This window comes from Cuculus canorus, chromosome 1 (assembly GCF_017976375.1).
Source record: "Cuculus canorus isolate bCucCan1 chromosome 1, bCucCan1.pri, whole genome shotgun sequence".
In the NCBI taxonomy this organism is placed as follows: Eukaryota; Metazoa; Chordata; class Aves; order Cuculiformes; family Cuculidae; genus Cuculus; species Cuculus canorus.
The window spans coordinates 72,605,374-72,622,611 of NC_071401.1; the positions used below are offsets into that span (position 1 = coordinate 72,605,374).

Consider the following 17,238-nt stretch of genomic DNA (forward strand, 5'->3'; position numbering starts at 1 on the left):
AAGTTCAGTGCAAAGTCACACCTCCTTAGAAAGCCTGGCTACGCTCACACCACTGCAGGACTTTTGTTTAGTTGTTGTTGTTTTTTTTTAACTAGCATTGGTAAAACTTCTTTTCACAAGCTGTAGTTTGTAAACCTAAGCATACTTCTACCAAGCATTTTTACCAAGCATGAATTCCAACACGATTCTCAAATGAACCTTATTTTTCTGGATCTTACATTGAAACAGTGCCAGGTATAATATTAACCCAAAACATTTTTTATTGAAATCTTATTTTCAATAACATTACTGTTTGCCATATTGGTATGCACCTTCTCTTTCTGAAGAACGAAGTGCTTCTCTCTCTTTTGCAACTGTTGCAGAGTTATACTGGATGTTTTGTATTTTGTACTGTTCCTGACATACATTACTGTTACCTAACTAAAGTTGCAGATCTGTTCAAAAAGCTATTCACAACCTGAGGATGATCACTCACTAAATCAGATTCACTCTGTCTCAGCTGTTGCTCAACAACTCAATGAGATTACTGCAGAGATAACGCAGAAGTACAGGATGCGATACTGGTACAAACAATTATGTTTGGATAGAGGACGACAATGAAATCATATGAACTATAGGGGCACAACCACGACATAAGAGTTCAGTTCAAATCTAGTATTCCTTACAGCTGCCTACTCGGTACCATATGCTAGGGTCCCTGCAAAGTTTGCCAGTTATTGCTTAAGCAGGCATAAATTAGGCAGAGTTTAGGCATATACCTCTACAGCTCTCTCACATGCAAATCTGCAAAACCAGTCACCATTCAAGCACTTTACCACATCAAAGAGATAGACCTTTGGCTAGTAGTGAAGAATGAAAGGGAAGTATCTCTGATCAGTATTCCTTTTCTTTATTTTCATCCCCTTTGCTTCCCAGAGAGAGAAAGGACACAATTATTTTCTGAAAGCTTTGTCAGCAGACGACTCAGTGCCACATGACATGTTAGTAGACATCCACCTCACAACCTCTGTGTGTTGTCCCCTTCCTTATCACACCAACAGAATGGGAATGTCCCACAGCATGGCTGCAGCCATGGCTTCCACATGATGTTGTACAAGGAGAGCTGCTCTGGGACTGGAGCCAGTGTCCTGCGATGCTCTTCTACGGCTCTTCCAATCTTCTTTATTACAATGTTGAAGAGAGGCTCGGTGTCAGCTGTCAGAGGTTTTGCTTCAGAAGGGTCTCGTGAGAGATCAAACAGCAATGGAGGATCATGATGGGTCACGCCTTCCCCAAAACATGGGCAAATTCCTTTCCCATAACAAGCTCCAGCCCCAGGTGGATGAAAGAGAGGGGTCACATAGTGAGCCTTCCAGATGGCTCCACCTGTCGGGAAAGAAATCTTATGGCACCACTACAAGACAATAGAAGAAAATGGAAAGTGCCTTCAAGCAATAGGAGTATAGCCATTTACTAAGAAAACCTCTTCTCCCTGGTGCCCCCATCACTACAAATCAGATTCTCTGTGGAGTACTGATTTTGAAGATGGAAAACACTAAAGGTATGAAGAAAACCACATTAAATATCCAGTGTAGTAGAGGGCAGCCTGTTCCTCTACCCCTCTTCCAATAGGTTTGTTACTTGGAAATATTTCTTTGCTATAAGACAGGTCCAACCAGCCAAAGTCAGTGATAAGTCATGCACAACAATTTTAAGTCATGCACAACAATTTTAAGAATGTCAGAGATCAGGACTGTTAAACATCCAACATGAAATACATTTGTCAATTAGCAAGTTAGCTATCAAGATGAGGAAACTCATGTTTTGCAGTTAGCAAAGAGCACGTTTTTATACTTACTGTCCTTCTGGTGCCACCGGACTGCATGCAAGTAGGACCCACAATAGTGAAACAGGAACTCATGCTCTGACTTTTGAGATTTTCCTTGAAGCAAAGGCATCAAGTTTCGTCCATCAATCACCCTAATGTAATGGAGAGAAGTGTATTCAAGCAGGGGCAAACCTCACAGTACCTCAGCTATCAATTTTTTCCTGCATAAGGCTGAACTTAGACTTGAAACTGGCCCCTAATCTTTGGCAGAAACAACCCCTCTGGCCATGAGAACACCTGTAGGCACATCTGGGAGAATTTGCTCACTAGTTTAAAATCTCAGACCTAAGCTTTACGCTAAGCAATATTTGTGGAATCTCCAAGGGTAAGAAATACAGTAAATTTTAACTGGTTAGCTCTCCTATCACTTTCTCTCGTTGAAAATATCACTGTACCTGTCCTGTGGCAGTATTCCTCCAGCCAGATGAACAACTGTGGGATAAATATCCATAAGACTCGTAGGTTCATCTATAACTCCTCCTGCGGGTAACACTCCTGGCCACCTAAATACTCCTGGCACACGGATCCCTCCTTCCCAGCCTCCCATGCCTTTTCCACCTGCAGAGAAATGAATCAACATATGGTAGTTGAGAGAAAAACACTCTTAAGTGGCCCATTGCATTTGATTGCACAGAAAAAGATGCAGTAATATACTGCTTATCCAACAGATTTGGCTCTTCATTTGTGTTGGAGTTCACATACTTTATAAGGCCTCAAAATGTTACATGTAACTCATCCAAACCTAGAAATACGGGGGGGGGGCAATCTCTATTTTAACTTTGACCACAGGTGGGGCTAGGAATAATAAATCTACATTTAAAAACTAATGTTCCACAACAATAAAAGAGCTTCAACCTTCTGCTATCCTCCATTTAAAGGATGACCGGCATTTACCTGGGTCATCAAGGAGCTTCCCAGCAAAAGAAAAGAGAAGAAACTGGAAACTGAAAGAACTCAAAAGACTGAAGAAATATTTCATATTTTTTTTTAATCTACACAAGACTTACTAATTAGTATCCTATTTTAATGAAAAACTAAAAAAAAAGTCTTCATTTTAAAGCCAAAGATTCTCTTCAAAATACGTGTCCTTAACACTTGTATTTCCATATGCCTTATGCATCTCTTCCTTTTTTGAAATTCAGACTTCAGCCTAACTCTCCCAATGCTTAATGCAACATCTCTTACTCAGAAGCAAAAATCTACCCTATGAAATCATACCAAAGATGCTTGTCTTAGTTTAGGCCTTATCTGGCAACTAAACAATACACTCCCCAGATTTCTCTCTCCTCTCGGGTGGGGAGGAGAATTGGAAAAGGAAAACTCATGGGCTGAAATAAAAACAGTTTTAAATAGAACTGTGAAAGAAGAGTAAATAATAATGATGATACTAATACAACTAATAGAATAGTAATAACAATAATAAAACAAACAAAACTATACTCAGTCCATCCCTGGAAGTGAGCATAGAACACTGAGATGAGGAGCACCACGAGAAAGCAGGACACTGAGAGACAGGCTCTCACCTTTTCCCAACTTATTACTAAAGAAACGGACCTAATACAGCATCCTGATGCTAGTTGCATGAAGACAATATTTACCTAGCTCCCAAAGCAGGAACATATTTTAATTCATATATTCAATATGGAAAAAAACATTGTCCCATCAGGCTTATGAGTCACTCTTATCCACAAAGAGAGGCACTTTCTCAAGCAAAAGCAGGGACCGAGATGGGGGATGAGAAGACTACATTAAAACCCTTCCCTTTCATAAGGGTCAGAAATCTCCATTGCTCAGCAGGAGAGCATCCACCTCATGGGAGCCAAAATTCAATGTCTTTGGCCTCTGTTGTGCACTGTGGAACAGCTGAAAAAAGAATTAGAAATGGAAGAAACCTGTTTTAGGAAAATAAATACATCGAAAGTTTGGGCTAAAAGTGGATGGTTCATTGGTAATAACAGAGCCTAAGTCCTGACATATATTGTCACATGTTCATGACAGGTCACAGGATGAGGTGAGGGCTGTTAGAGTAGGTAGGAGTAAATGCAATGAATACATATTCTTTTGGCTTGAAAAAAAAGTCATTGCACTACTCAGCAGGTTGAAGAATGTTTCACAGCAGAGAGGGACAAGAAGTAGGTAACAACTGATGTTTTAGACCACCAGGGCCATTTGAGGTTTATGCTTATCACTGATTCTGGGTGAAATATAAAAGCATATGGGGTATAATTTGTTGCTGCAAGTCATGACCTAATGTGTCCTTACTCTATTCTGTCTTCACTAGCTGGACAGCAATGATTTCTGGAACATAATGGGAAAAGAAACAAGAAACTATTGTGGAGAAAATAAAAAAAACCTCAGAGAGAGAATTCATTATGGGGAACTATCACATTTTTTCTAGTGCTTTTTACTTGAGGACAACAAAAAATTTACAGGTATCAAGCTAAACAATACCTTTATCAAGGAGATATGTTATAATGCATGCATTTTACTGAAAGAAAAAGTGACTAAGACTAAAGTGTCCACATAGGTCACCTATGCTTCAAGCTAAAAATGCAACTCGTTCAGCCTTGATAGTTTCAATCAGAAAAATTCGTTATGTTTCTGATTCTAAAGTTGATGTAGAGTCATAGTGTTTTTCTTACCTTTATAAATTCCATTCCAGCCACCTAGCTGGGCAGATCCATCCTGAGCCTCCAAGTGTCCTCCATGATCAGAGGCAAAGTATGTAAATGTACGATTTGTCAAACCTTCTTTGTCAAGTGAATCCAGAATTTTGCCTTAAATTTAAGAAGAAAGACAACAGATTCCTATTAAGCAATTAGAAAGATCAAGCCATGTTTATAATCTTTCAATAATAATCTTTTGCAATGCCCCATCAGTAGTTTTTAATAGCTTTGATTTCAGTAAATATTTTGGCTTTATTAGTTTTCCTGCTTTAAAATATACAGGTATACGTGTCTGAAACAAATACTTACCCGCCATCCAGTCCATTTCTTCTACATTGTCTCCATATAAGCTATGATGGCTTTTCCCTTGAAATTTTGCCGTGGTAAAGAGGGGTGTGTGAACATGTAAAAAGGAAACAAAGAGGAGGAATGGTCCGTGCCTATTTCTTAAAAAATTGCAAAAAAAATAAAAACAGTATTTATTGTGTGTTTGAAATACTTTGAAAGGTTTCATATTCACCCATATACAAACACACACATCGGATCTATACTGTACCAGCACCTAGTGCATCCCCCTTGATGACAAGTGACAGTTTTCCTTTTACATGCAACATGGACAAGAAAGATCCTTTCCATCCAGAATATTTTCAAATTCCAACATGTAAACAGGCATAGCCTGTGAACAATATTTAAGTTAAACATGTGCCTAACTGATGCTTTTTAATTAAATGAAAATGGATACAGTCTCATATTTACTTCAATATTTGTGTGAATTTTCTAAGATGGCCACCCACAACTCTCAGTATATTTGTTTTCACAAACATTAAGGAAAGAATAGTTACTTTCCCTGTTTCATAGAAAGACACTTGATGCACAGAAAGGTTATAGAAGGTTATTCAGGCAGAACTTGAATCTAGAAAATGAATAATCTTGTTTTTCTTCTCAATCCTTAAAAACATACTTAAAGTATTTTGAGATTTTTCACATCAAATAATTTTGTTCATCACTCACATTTTATCTGGGTATTTATGAAAAAGAGCACAAACGAGGCTTGTAGAATGAAGTGTAAAATTACCTGCTAAATATTGGAGGAAATACAGTAATTACAGATTACAGGGTTTAGTGAGATGGTCATACATCATTTGCTTAAAATCCATCTCATTTACTGTAGCTTCCAATATGAGACAGTTTCAAATAATATCCAAGTCCATTGGGCTTCTAAATAGAGAACTTGGGTATGAGTTTCAAAGCAGTTATCATGATACAGCCGTAGTCACCAGAGAAAAGTATTCCAAGTGCCCAGAACATCCTGGTCCCTTTAAAAAAAAACAAAACTACAGACAGATAATTTACCTTTTGATAAATGATATTGCCTCTCTGAGCATGAGGGAAGCAGTCCTCTCTAACTTCATTGGCTGCTCAGTGATGTCATGGTTCCTCATCAAGATACAGTTCCAATACTGCACAAAGCCGTAACTGGAGTACCAAGAAATGAAGAAAAGGCTGCCCACCAAAGTAAAACAGACAATTATCTTCCAGTCGATGGAAATCAAATTAGTCAGTTTTCCAGCAGTGAGAGTGAGAACAGCAAGAATAATTATCTGACTGTAAAGCCAAAGCTTTTCTTGAAGGGCTACATCCAGTTCTGGAGGTTTGTTTTCTTGACAGTTACTTAAAAGTGTGAAAGGCATACCATAAAAGTAGTCAAACCCATGACTGAGAGGATGATGACAATGATCATTGAAGGATTCACAGTTTACACCTTGATGCCACTTTCCTGAAAGTTTTAAAGCATGAAATAAATTAGGAGATTAGACAACTCAAAAGGAGCCCAAGTAGCATCATCATCATCTGTTTGGGAATTAGGCAAGTTACTCTGGTTTTCTACAGAGTATCAAGCAATTCTCCTCATGCATAAGATGTTTGGTGAAACCAGTGCTTTACCAAGTGAATGTCATACTGTAATGGGCAACCTCCAAATGAACAGGGGATAGAAAGAGAAAATTGCATGATGCTCAGCTACTCAGCTAAGGGTCATTTAAGAATGGGATTTCCTTACCTTTCAACGAGGATCAGGGAATTAAGGTACTCTATAGCTCACTGGCTGCTTTAATATATTTCCTTCCTAACTTTGGCTTACTTGTAACTTCATTTTGCCATACTTAAAAATTTATTGGAAGATCCAGTAAAATTTTGGCCAATGTTAACAGTTATCTTGACCACCAGACTCAGGAAGGTGATTTCGCAGGCAAGTGTCAACTCCATATGAAAAGGAGAAATGGCTGTAACCGAGCATTTCTTACTATTCTTGCCCAACACAGAGCAAGTAGACAGAAGCTCTTGTCTGCTTAGAAAATATGCTGGATTATAGGACCATGAGGTTTGCTGGGTTATGTGATTGCGAAGTAATTACAAACTCAGCCAGGAAGACTACAGTTCCTTAGCTCGTGATTCAATGCAGCCACATCTATTTCCAGTACTTGGACAAGATGATGCATTTGGCATAGCTGGCCACAGCTCCTCTGGCTTTAAGGGGCACAGTGCTTGCTTCACCTACCCCTTTACATGAAGGGATCGATTGGAGAAGTGCCTCTACTTGATAGTAATAAAAGCAAATGGAAGGGAAAAGAGGGAGTTTACCAATTGATTTCAAAGATATTCGGCAAAAGAATGATGAATCTCAAAACTGTTAGGGTCTGATCAAAGTCACAGATGGGAAGGCACTATGGGGCAGTGTTTAACGCTTTTGCATTTCAGCTTTTTCTGATGAAACAGCTGCTGTATCATGTCTCTTCAGGACCTTACAGCCTCATCTGTGAGACACTTGTGCTTCACCTCCTCTGTGGATACAAACTTTATGCTCTTCTTTCCCTATCCTCTTTTGTTTCTCTACCTCTTGCATCCAAAAGGCAGATGAAATACTTAAAGGTGTTGTTTTGTTTGGAAAAGTGTCTACAGTAAATAAAAATCTCTCAGTGGGCCAACTTTTGTAAAATCTTAAGGTAAGTAAAATAAATGCTCAGCCAGTATAATAATGGTAAAGTTATCAATTCTTCCTGTTTCAGGTGCCCTGTACAGGCATTACCATTTTTGTAAACCCCTTTAGATCACAGTATTTTTACTAGTCTTGCAAATATGATGATTCCCCCTCTGCTTCAGCTTTTTGTAGGGGATTTGTACCTGTGACTAACAGAACATTTTGAGGAAACACAATGCCTAAATTCTCTTCATATGGCTAGTACATTCTTCAAGGTCATGCTTACCAATCAGTCCAGTGGTATAGCCTTGTTGCTGCAGCAGTCTGGCAAATGTTGTTTCATTAGCAGGGAGCCCTCCTGACCCAGCATTCCACTGCAGCGCCCGGTACCTGTTGCTGGATGCCATCCCTGGCAGAAACAACCCCAGTCATTCCTGCTGGCAGAGGCTGGGCTGCTCCTGTCAACTTCCACATCAGGACCTCAACCCAAAGCCAGAGTTCCTCGCAAGTCATCAAGCTGAGCATATCTTGTGGGCAGTCACAAGAGTGTGTTTAGGGTACTTTGGGTGGTTAAGATTTATATTCAAAGCAAATACTGTTTGGCACCAGTTTTACTATCAAACCGATAGTAGATCAGTGGTGACAGCATATAATTGGTTTTATTTTCTGCACTTCTGACGAACTCAGATAATCAAGCCTCTCTGCTTTTCCTTTAAAATGAGAGATGATATTTGCATTTCCCTACACCAGAGGGAAGGCACTATGGGGCACAGTAATTTGTAATTCAAAATGGGCCCAACCTGATCTAATGGGGTATCTGCCAGTGAGGAACGCTGCTCTGCTTGGAGTGCAAAGTGGAGCTGCAGCAATGTGCTGAGTAAGTTTCACTCCTTCTCTTGCCAGGCGGTCAATGTTTGGAGTCCTAGAAAACATTTTCAAGTTTAATAGAAACAAGATAATCTGAAATTTATTTTAACAAATTGCCGAGAAGAACTAGAGCTTTTGACCAGTTTCTCCAGAGAGATCTTTTCTTTGCACACTCCAGGACTGATCTAGTGAGGTTTCCCATAGCTGGTGAAGTGGGTTGTAGCCACTTGAGAATCAGTTTCTCAGGATGCAACCACAGATCACAGTGGGCACACTGGAAAGAAACCTATGTGTCGTTTGTACTGTTTAGTTGGAAAATAGAACCAAAGCGGAATGAATCATCTAAGAAAGATTGCTATTTTACTATTCCAATACTTTCAATGGATCACTGTCCAGCATATTTAGACCCTGAATTTCAAGGTTCATTGAGCCAGAGACCCTCACAAGGTGTCTGAAGCTCTTGGAAGCAAGCCTTTCTTTTCCATGTTTTTAACACATGCTAGTTATTTCATAACATAGTGATACCTTTACACAGTTACATTTGTATGGGTGCCTAGCTTTCCCAAAATAATTGACTACAATACCGCAAAGAATGAAAGAGGCCTCCCCTCATCTTCGCCACTAGCAGAGGAGGACAACAGAGTTCCACAAGCACATTCCTTTTTCTCTACACCACCCCACTAATATCATGTGAGGGAAATGCATCCAGAGCACGCCAGCAAAATGTCTGTGCTCCACTTGGAGGGCATGTGTTGAGGCTTTTTAAAATGTGCTCCCAATGCCTGTTCAGTTCTGCTTTGCCTTTTTAGTTTTGAAGGACTGTAATGACTAGTTTTGAAGGCATGTAATCAAGTAATAAATTATGTGGGTCAGTTCACATGAGTCTGGATGAGAGTGTTTTGGAAGAGATGGCAAGCAAGTGGATGAGGGATTCGGTAAAAACACTGGTTGGAAAGAGTAAGGCTTAACTATGAAGGGAAATCAATGAAGAAAGTAATGCAAAAGAAGGAGAGAAAACATAACTATTACTTAAAGAAGTGGCTGGAGAGCTAACAGACAGGATTGGGAAGAATTCCCAGAAAGAACTTAAAAGCCAAAATTAAAATGTGGTATTTTTTTTCCTTTCACTGCATGCTGTATGTGCAATATATATAAGTACTTAACGACACAATTATTAGAGCCTTGAATTAATGACATTTCTTATTTTATAATTAGTGTTAATTATCCAGGATAGATGTTCTATAGTGTTAAATATATTGTACTGAGAGATCTTTTACCTTATGGTATTGTTCCCATAGCAACCTATATCTCCGATGCCAAGATCATCAGCCAGAAACAGAAGTATATTTGGTTTAGAATCCATAGCTACACTCAAGCCAAACATGTTCCAGAATAAACATGAAGTCAGTGCTGTTAGGAGGTACATCCTGAAAGACAGAAAAACTACTTCTTACATATGACTCGTAAGGGCTAGACAGTGATGGTAGCCCTCCCAACAGCAAATCTGAAGCACGACACACAAAATAGTGGGAAACTTTGTTTCCTGGCTCCACTTTCAGGGGGAAGGAGGACAACAGAGTTTTACTGGTTCCATTTTTTCCATCTCTGCCACCTAAATGCCTCTAATCAGGGGCTGTGGTAGCCATTCTACAGCCCAAGAAGAAAGGACATAAGTGGAGCCTGTCATTTTACTCATTCAGCTTGGTAATTCCTGTCTTGAATAGGTTGTGTAGAAATCAAAATGTATAAAAAAATTCCAAAAAGCTTAGAAAAATTATTGTTTCTAAGTTTCATAATTTCTATGAAAATCCAGGTTATGTTCCAAAGTCACTCTAGGATTTTCTGAATTTTGCCTCCACTCAATAAAGCAGTTTTAGTTATTTTTGGAAGGGGAGTGAAAAAGCCCAAACAAACTCTCCCCTGCAACTCAAGAAATTTTTGAACTTGAGGCCGTCTTCTCTAATACCATTCTAGGATGTCAGCCAGCCCCCATACCATCATAAAGTATATTTAATATCTGCAGAAAATAGAATTTACATTTTTACACTTACATACTGTACATTTATATAAATACGCCTAGAAGATATGAATTTCATCCAAGTAAGGATTGCTAATTGATGGTTTTAAAACATAGTCATGGATTGATTTTTTTACTTGAACAGAGTTATCACCACACTAGGTACTAATTTTGCAGGGCGTGGAATAGCCACAACTCTATAGCACAGAGAAATCTCCTGCAAACCATTCCAGGATCTGCAGTTTTGGTGTAAAGTTCTTATATACAAGAACACGTTTTTAAATGAAAAAGTAACCACCACCTCTAACAGGCTAACACAACACATAGGACTTTCTGTAAATATGGCTGTGAACTCCCGGTTGTAAATAAGTAACCAGTAGCTATGGGGATTTAATCATTCAAGACCAAAGTTCCAGCTATTTTTTTCCCAAACTTCTACTACTAAGTTACAACAGTGATTTACAGAGTTGTGGTGAAACCTTAGAAGCACTGTGGGCAATTTCTATCTCTGTGCTTGGATTACTCATTTTAAGGAAAGGAGAATTTTCTATCTACCAATGGTGTATCTCTGAAGAGTTACAGGGCGTTATATTGCTATGATGAATTCTTTCAGAGTGCCAATACATTTGGGTAGAGCTGCAGGGGGAAGGTCTCTTTTGAAAGACCCTAGGTATAAGCAGCCTCTAACAGCTCATTTCAGGTACTCGGGTATTATTCTTTCCAAGTTGCAGAGAAGAGTAGTGTTCACAACCTCTGTTACATTAAAAAAAAAAAGGAAAATAATAACAAAAAAAAGGCAAATTATGAAATCTGCTTTTACTGATGTCTGCAGCCCCATACTAACACCAAGAGGAAACAAAGTGATAAGTGCTGGATATTTGCTGATTCCCTGTTAATCCTGCTTCTGGGTTAAGATAGGGTCAAGGACAAGTTTCACCTCAGGCACCCTACTGCTTATAATTCCAAGTCTATCTTAAGTTGTTATGTAGCATTACTGTAAATAATATAAAATAATAATGCTTAGAGAAAAAAAGATCATCTTTCAGCAACACATGGAGGAAGAGCGTAAAAATGTTTTGTTACTAAACACAAATACATCTTGAAAGCAATAGAGTTGAAACAAAGTAGAACTTAAAACATGCATGTAGATACATAAGGATATATAAACCTTTTCAGAATTACCTAGGAAGCTATTTCTGGAAATGATAATGTTGATAGCATAGACAGAAACTTCCACTTGGGAGACAGTTTTAATTGTTTAAAAACCTGAAGACATTAATTATGTACTTAAGATGTTCCTAAAAATCATTTGGCAGTCAGTATTGCTAAGTGATTTTACAACATCTGCTTAATGAATCAGGTAAGTGCAAAACATTAGGAAAATACAGGCCACTATTAATATAACCTTTATTTACGAGGCTTAGTATGGTTTTACTGCATAGCTGAGCTCCCATAGATCTATTGACAATGATCTTCTGAGGACAGCTTAGAAACCATCAGCACAGGCAAGCAGATGTTGAAAAAAACCTATAAAACTATAAAATTTAGTGCCTGTACGTGCCTTAAAATTTTCTAAGATGAAACTACTCTGCCCAGCGCATACTGAAAGAATTACAGTGTTATGAGATTATAGCATGCTTCTGTTCAAGGATTCTATCCCTTCTATAAGATTTCACAGGGAACTTGTATCTGTTATAGAGGCTGGCACCTTAGACTATACGTCTAAAAGCTTGTACGAAGGGAGAGACAACTTCCAACAGTGCGGGGCTTGCAGTCAGGGAAGAATTAAAAATAGGGGGAGAGAAAAATGATATGATTTTTAGTGGAGTTGAATATCTTACGTGGGGGTAAGGAAGGGAACAGAAAAGACAAAGCAAATGAAGCATTAAGAAAAGTGATTCATTTGAACCCAAGAAAAGCTTGGGGAAAAAACAGGTGTGTCAACTCAAATAACACAATTTTAATTCTGCAGAGCAGAAACACATGCAGGAATGAGACAGGTATCTGTTCACCTGAATAGAATGGCAGCAATGGCTGTGCAAGGTAACAGTGCAATCATCTCCTGGCAGGCCATGTTCCTGAAAATAAGTTAAGCTTATAGGAAGCAACAAATTGACCACAGACATGAATGCGAAGTTTGAAGGAGAAAAGGGCTCGATAAATCCTTATATCTCTATAGTGAGACTGTTCTACCTCAAAGACAGGAGCACTGATGGAATCAAACTTTGTACTGACCAAAAGAGAACTGTTTTCAAAAAGAAGTTTGAGAACTTAAAAAGGGTAGAAAACCACAAGCAGACAGTTCAAGAGTGGTAAAAGATGTTTTATTTTGAGAGAACAAAGGTTCACTTAAGAACAAGAGATTAATTACTGTATAAATTTATGGTGAGAAAGAACAGGTCACCAGTTTTGCCGAGACAGAGACAGTATTTGGAAGGTGAAATCAGACAAATAGGTCACACATTTTCTGCCAGCAAGGCAATTTGTTATTCAATTATTTCTCCAAATAGAGTGTGATATAATCATGATTGTGTACCTTAAGCTGAAGAAAGAAAAGTAAATAAACACAAGTTACGGGACTCCCCATAGCAGGCAGTCAGCTGAAATTTAACAGTTCAGAGTAAACATAAAATCGCAGAATCATAAAATAATTAGGGTTGGAAGGGACCTTAAAGATCATGTAGTTCCAACCCCCCTGCCATGGGCAGGGACATCCCACTAAATCAGGCTGCCCAAGGCCCCATCCAACATGGCCTCAAACACCTCCAGGGATGGGGCAGCCACAACTTCCTTGGTCAAACTCTTTTAGTGCCTCACCACTCTCATGGTAAAGAAATTTTTCCTAATGTCTAAATCTGCCCCTCTCCAGTTTATACCCATTTTACCTTGTCCTATCACCACAAGACTTTATGAATGATAAATATACATGATACGAGTATATATACATAATAAGAATAACAATCAGATATAAAGAACATAGTATTTTCCCCAGCAGCCATTTCATGAGATATCTTTTTCTAAGCTACCTAATAGAGCTCAATGAAAGCTAATTTTGATACTTTTACCCAAAGAGTTCAAATAACCTAAAGAAAATGGCCCTTGACTTGAAGAAGCTATTTCTCAAAACATTCATTTTTTATTTCAAGATTGTCCTTAGTTCTTGCACTAAAACCCCTCCCCACTATATAAATTCTGGTTCATATAATCCCAAAGCAATCTTAAAAAACCTAATTCTACAGATTGATTAGTCTTTACACAGACAAAGAGGACTCTGAATAAATGCGGTGATTCCAAGTTCTTCTCCATAGAAATCTCCCCAAACAAAAATTACTGGAGGTAACTGTGGGTTTCCCAAAGTCTAACAGAACTGGTTGTTTCCAAGCTAACAGCAAGTACGCTCTTGCAATTTATGACTTCTGTTACTGCTTCAACTGAATAGTTCTTAGATGTCTGTATTAACTAAAAATATTATTACTTCATTTACAACCATCACAGTGTCACTGACACAGCATCGCTTATTTACTTATTCACACAGCATCACTTATTCAGCCTAGTACCTCCACACAAAATGTCATAGGACTCTATAATAACTCAGTCTAAACTTTTCTGCAAAAAGAGGCCAAATCCTGCAGTCACGAACAGCAGGAACTGGCCAGCACAACTTTGTATGGACATAATCCCCTTAGTTAAACCATTTTGTCTGTAAACCTCATCCAAAGCTTACTGTTTTCTGGAGCTAATACTACACATGACTGCCATACCAATTCTTTCTCCAAATTTGTTAGCTAGAAAGGAAGTCTCAATCAACTTACAAGTCACTCAGCCTGGCAGGAATGTCACAAAGCCTGTAGCTGCCTCAACAGTCACTTGATGAAGCTTTTGCTTAGTTAAGCAGTAGAATTAGACAGACCCAAGTCCAATAGATTTGTAACAACTCCAAGAAGTGTTATAGTGTTATATAGCTTTCTCTAGCTGGCTGCCTTGTACAGACCCTGTGTTTTTTCTTGCTTTTTTTCAGCTCTGATATACAGAAAGCAAACCACAAGCCTGAAAGTGCTAGAAAATTAGCCCCTTCTTCCCTCACTTCCATTCAAAAATATCTGCCCATGGCTAAAATATTTATTGAAGAAAGGTACATGTTATGTTTTATCCCAGTTCCCACAAAACTGGCAAGACCATCACTCACTCTGAGAAATCCACTAGAACTGAGAGGAACGTCTCATTCTTAAATATGCTCCAACTGGAAATTATTCAGAATAATTCTTGTTGGATAAGCCAAAAATCAGTAATCAGACACAGCAAAAGATCCTGCTTTCTTTGTCTAACTTTAGATACTGGAAGAAATTATCTGCACACTGATGCAAAAACTGAACAAACCTCCAAACTTTTTGCCACTTATTTAAATATAACAAAAGTGAATCATAAGTAATAAGGCAAACATTTTCAAGTCATGTGTGGAGGTATGTTGCTGCTTAGTTGTTTGCTGAAAACAAACACTTTCTGTCTACTATAAAAATATACCATACAGCAGGTTTATCACATTCAACAGTAAATTAGAAAGTAATAAAAAAATCCTATCTTCAGCTTGCATTATAGCTCTAGGAAAAATACATGCAACATATCATATACAATATGTTGCCCTACCTTGTTGTTCCTCTCCTCCCTCTCTTTCATAGCTTCCGGGCATGTAGATGTTTAGAAAGGGAGAAGCAACAAGTGAAGATTGATTGAAACAAGGAAGAAAAAGCTCCCTGCTCCTGTGAATATAGTCACTTGCTCAGCATTTGTAGGTGGTGAGCCATGAAGAAGAGATATTCATCAACCATAGAACAAGTGATGTGCTTGCAAAAGAGAAAGAAGGCGAAAACCAGATGTTTAGTGGCCTGTCTTTCTTTTCCTGTCTGTTCTGCGCTCTTAGGGAATCAGCTGCAACAGCGTTCTCTGGGGGGATATAGGTCATATTGATGTGGATAATATCAATACTTGTGTTACCATGATTATAGCATTGTATTACCATTCAGTGTTGTGCATTGTCAGCAACCAAAACTCTCACAGAGAGAAACCCAAATTTTTCATTTTATTATGGGTACCCTGTTCTGGCCTTGCTGCTGTACAGCAGCATCCCACGTTCAGAGGGGTGGAAAGGGATGGTCTGGCATTAGGCTTTAAATTCACTCGTGTTTTTATACCAGGATTAGCACTCCCTGGTCTAAATAATCTAATTGTGCCTTCTGGCTTCAAACTGCTCATCTAAGAATTCCTTACAGCTGGGACAAGAGCAACACACAGGAGTGGAAAATTGGAGACAGAAATAAGGTTAACAAATGAGATAACAAGAGCAGTGGCTGGTAGTACAGCTGCTGGAGAAGCAGTGAAGATCACATGGAAGCAATATGGAGGCAAATTATGCTTTCTGAACATCATTGTACCTTTAAGTGTCCCTTCCAATCCAAACTATTCTATGATTGTAAAGCCACAGTAATGCCAGCTATAGTAATAAAAACTGAATTTCTGCCGTTCACCACGTAACCCTCCAAAACCTGGAGTTTGGTTTGAAACACTAAAGAGGGAAGAAAAATATAGATTGTTAGTTATTGTAACCCTCCCTCCTCCCCCCATACACATACTCCAACCCCGCTCACAGGTTGTTTTTGCTATTTGTGACCTGGTGGATCAGCTCCTCTGGAAGGCAGAGGCTGGGCTGGCCTCTCAGTTGGAGGTCAGCATAGGAAGATGCGAACAAGAGCAGAGGCAGGACGCCATCCAAGGAAAGCACAGCTCTGTGGGACAAAGTTCAATGTTTCTTCCTGGTAATGCCTGGCGGGAAACGTGCTGGGTGCTGCCTGGGAAAACGCTGGCCCCACTAACTCAGGGCCCCGACAACAGTGGGACCCCATGGGGAGACAAGGCAAATTTATCCCTACTCAAAAGACATGTCCACTTTGTGTGAAGGAAGGAGAAAACAAGTCCTCCCTGAGGGAAAAACAGCGGTGTCTTTTTAAAAATAAATAAATAAATAAATAACCCTAATCTTTTTTTTTTTTTTTTTTTTTTTTTTTTTTTTTTTTTTCACTCCATGCTCACTTACAGCAGGAGCTTTGTTCTCACTTTCATTTCAGGCTGGAAGTAGAAGCTGGAAATATAGCTCCAATAACAGCTAAAGCTGACCTTTAGAAGTAACTGAGTAGAAGATTTTAAATCCCGGGCAGTGAGCCTATAGGCTATATTATGTCATATGGAGAACCACCCTATAGATGGGAGCAGGATAGCCATGACTAGTGCAGAGGGTGAGCTGGCTAGCCCCGTGAGATCAAAGAAAATCAGTCTTGCGGTGTTGGTATGTGCTTTGGCAGCCTGGCTAATTCCTCATTATGTTATTATAGTTCCTTAGTCTGTGAGTTCTTTCTTGTGCCAGCAACAACACCCACGAGGTTGCACAGTCTGGCTTGCCATGCAACTTTGCAGGCCCATGAGGACACCAGATCCCTCTTTTTACTGGCTACTTGTGCTTATCAGAACTTATTAACTAGATCTTGATAAAAAACCTGTACGGATACAGTGAAGTTCATAGCATCATCAGTAGGGGCAGTGCATGAGTCTCAAGAACATTAGGGACTTAAAGGTTTATCTATATATAGCAGTAGCAATTGCACAATTTTCCTCAAGAACCAAGAACTTCTTCACCCAAAAAAGTAGTTGGGAGAAGTAATTGAAGTTGGGAGAAACTCATGGAGTGGGACAAAGAAATGAGAGTGCAAGGAAGAAGGCTTCAGCTCAAATTAGGACAAGGAAACTGCTGAGGAGAGAAAGATACTTACATGCATCAAGGAGCAAACATTAAAAT

At 39.0% G+C, this 17,238-nt stretch overlaps 2 protein-coding genes across 4 annotated transcripts in view; both read right to left on the reverse strand.

The window, feature by feature from the left end:
- On the reverse strand, positions 1 to 16,311 carry LOC104063748 (arylsulfatase D). Of its 3 annotated transcripts, XM_054073339.1 has the most exons (11): positions 16,060 to 16,311; positions 15,824 to 15,954; positions 9,655 to 9,804; positions 8,311 to 8,432; positions 7,797 to 7,919; positions 5,887 to 6,310; positions 4,843 to 4,979; positions 4,510 to 4,644; positions 2,263 to 2,425; positions 1,838 to 1,959; positions 2 to 1,365 (listed from the first exon to the last, which is right to left on the reverse strand). In XM_054073339.1, exons 3-11 carry the CDS (start codon positions 9,801 to 9,803, stop codon positions 998 to 1,000), a joined length of 1,743 nt encoding a protein of 580 aa, XP_053929314.1. In that variant the 5' UTR covers position 9,804; positions 15,824 to 15,954; positions 16,060 to 16,311; the 3' UTR covers positions 2 to 997. The 3 variants fall into 3 exon arrangements, with proteins under 3 accessions (XP_053929317.1, XP_053929314.1, XP_053929309.1); XM_054073342.1 differs by lacking the exon at positions 15,824 to 15,954 and having other exon boundaries at positions 1 to 1,365; positions 16,037 to 16,311; XM_054073334.1 differs by lacking the exon at positions 15,824 to 15,954 and having other exon boundaries at positions 3 to 1,365; positions 16,060 to 16,310.
- LOC104063729 (arylsulfatase D) overlaps positions 9,732 to 17,238 on the reverse strand; it is a 26,072-nt gene continuing 18,565 nt past the window's right edge. The window contains exon 13 of the mRNA XM_054073298.1: positions 9,732 to 9,804. The gene's annotated coding sequence lies outside the window, so the exon portion shown is untranslated. The remainder of the gene's footprint in view (positions 9,805 to 17,238) is intronic.

Bases quoted from the DNA above. Each gene is read 5' to 3' on its own strand.
- LOC104063748 (XM_054073342.1), bottom strand. From the start codon at position 9,803: ATGTACCTCCTAACAGCACTGACTTCATGTTTATTCTGGAACATGTTT. The intron at 6,311-7,796 runs GTAAGCATGACC...TAAAACTTTCAG, and splicing joins CTATACCACTGGACTGATTG to GAAAGTGGCATCAAGGTGTA. The intron at 4,645-4,842 runs GTAAGTATTTGT...CTTAAATTTAAG, and splicing joins AGAAATGGACTGGATGGCGG to GCAAAATTCTGGATTCACTT.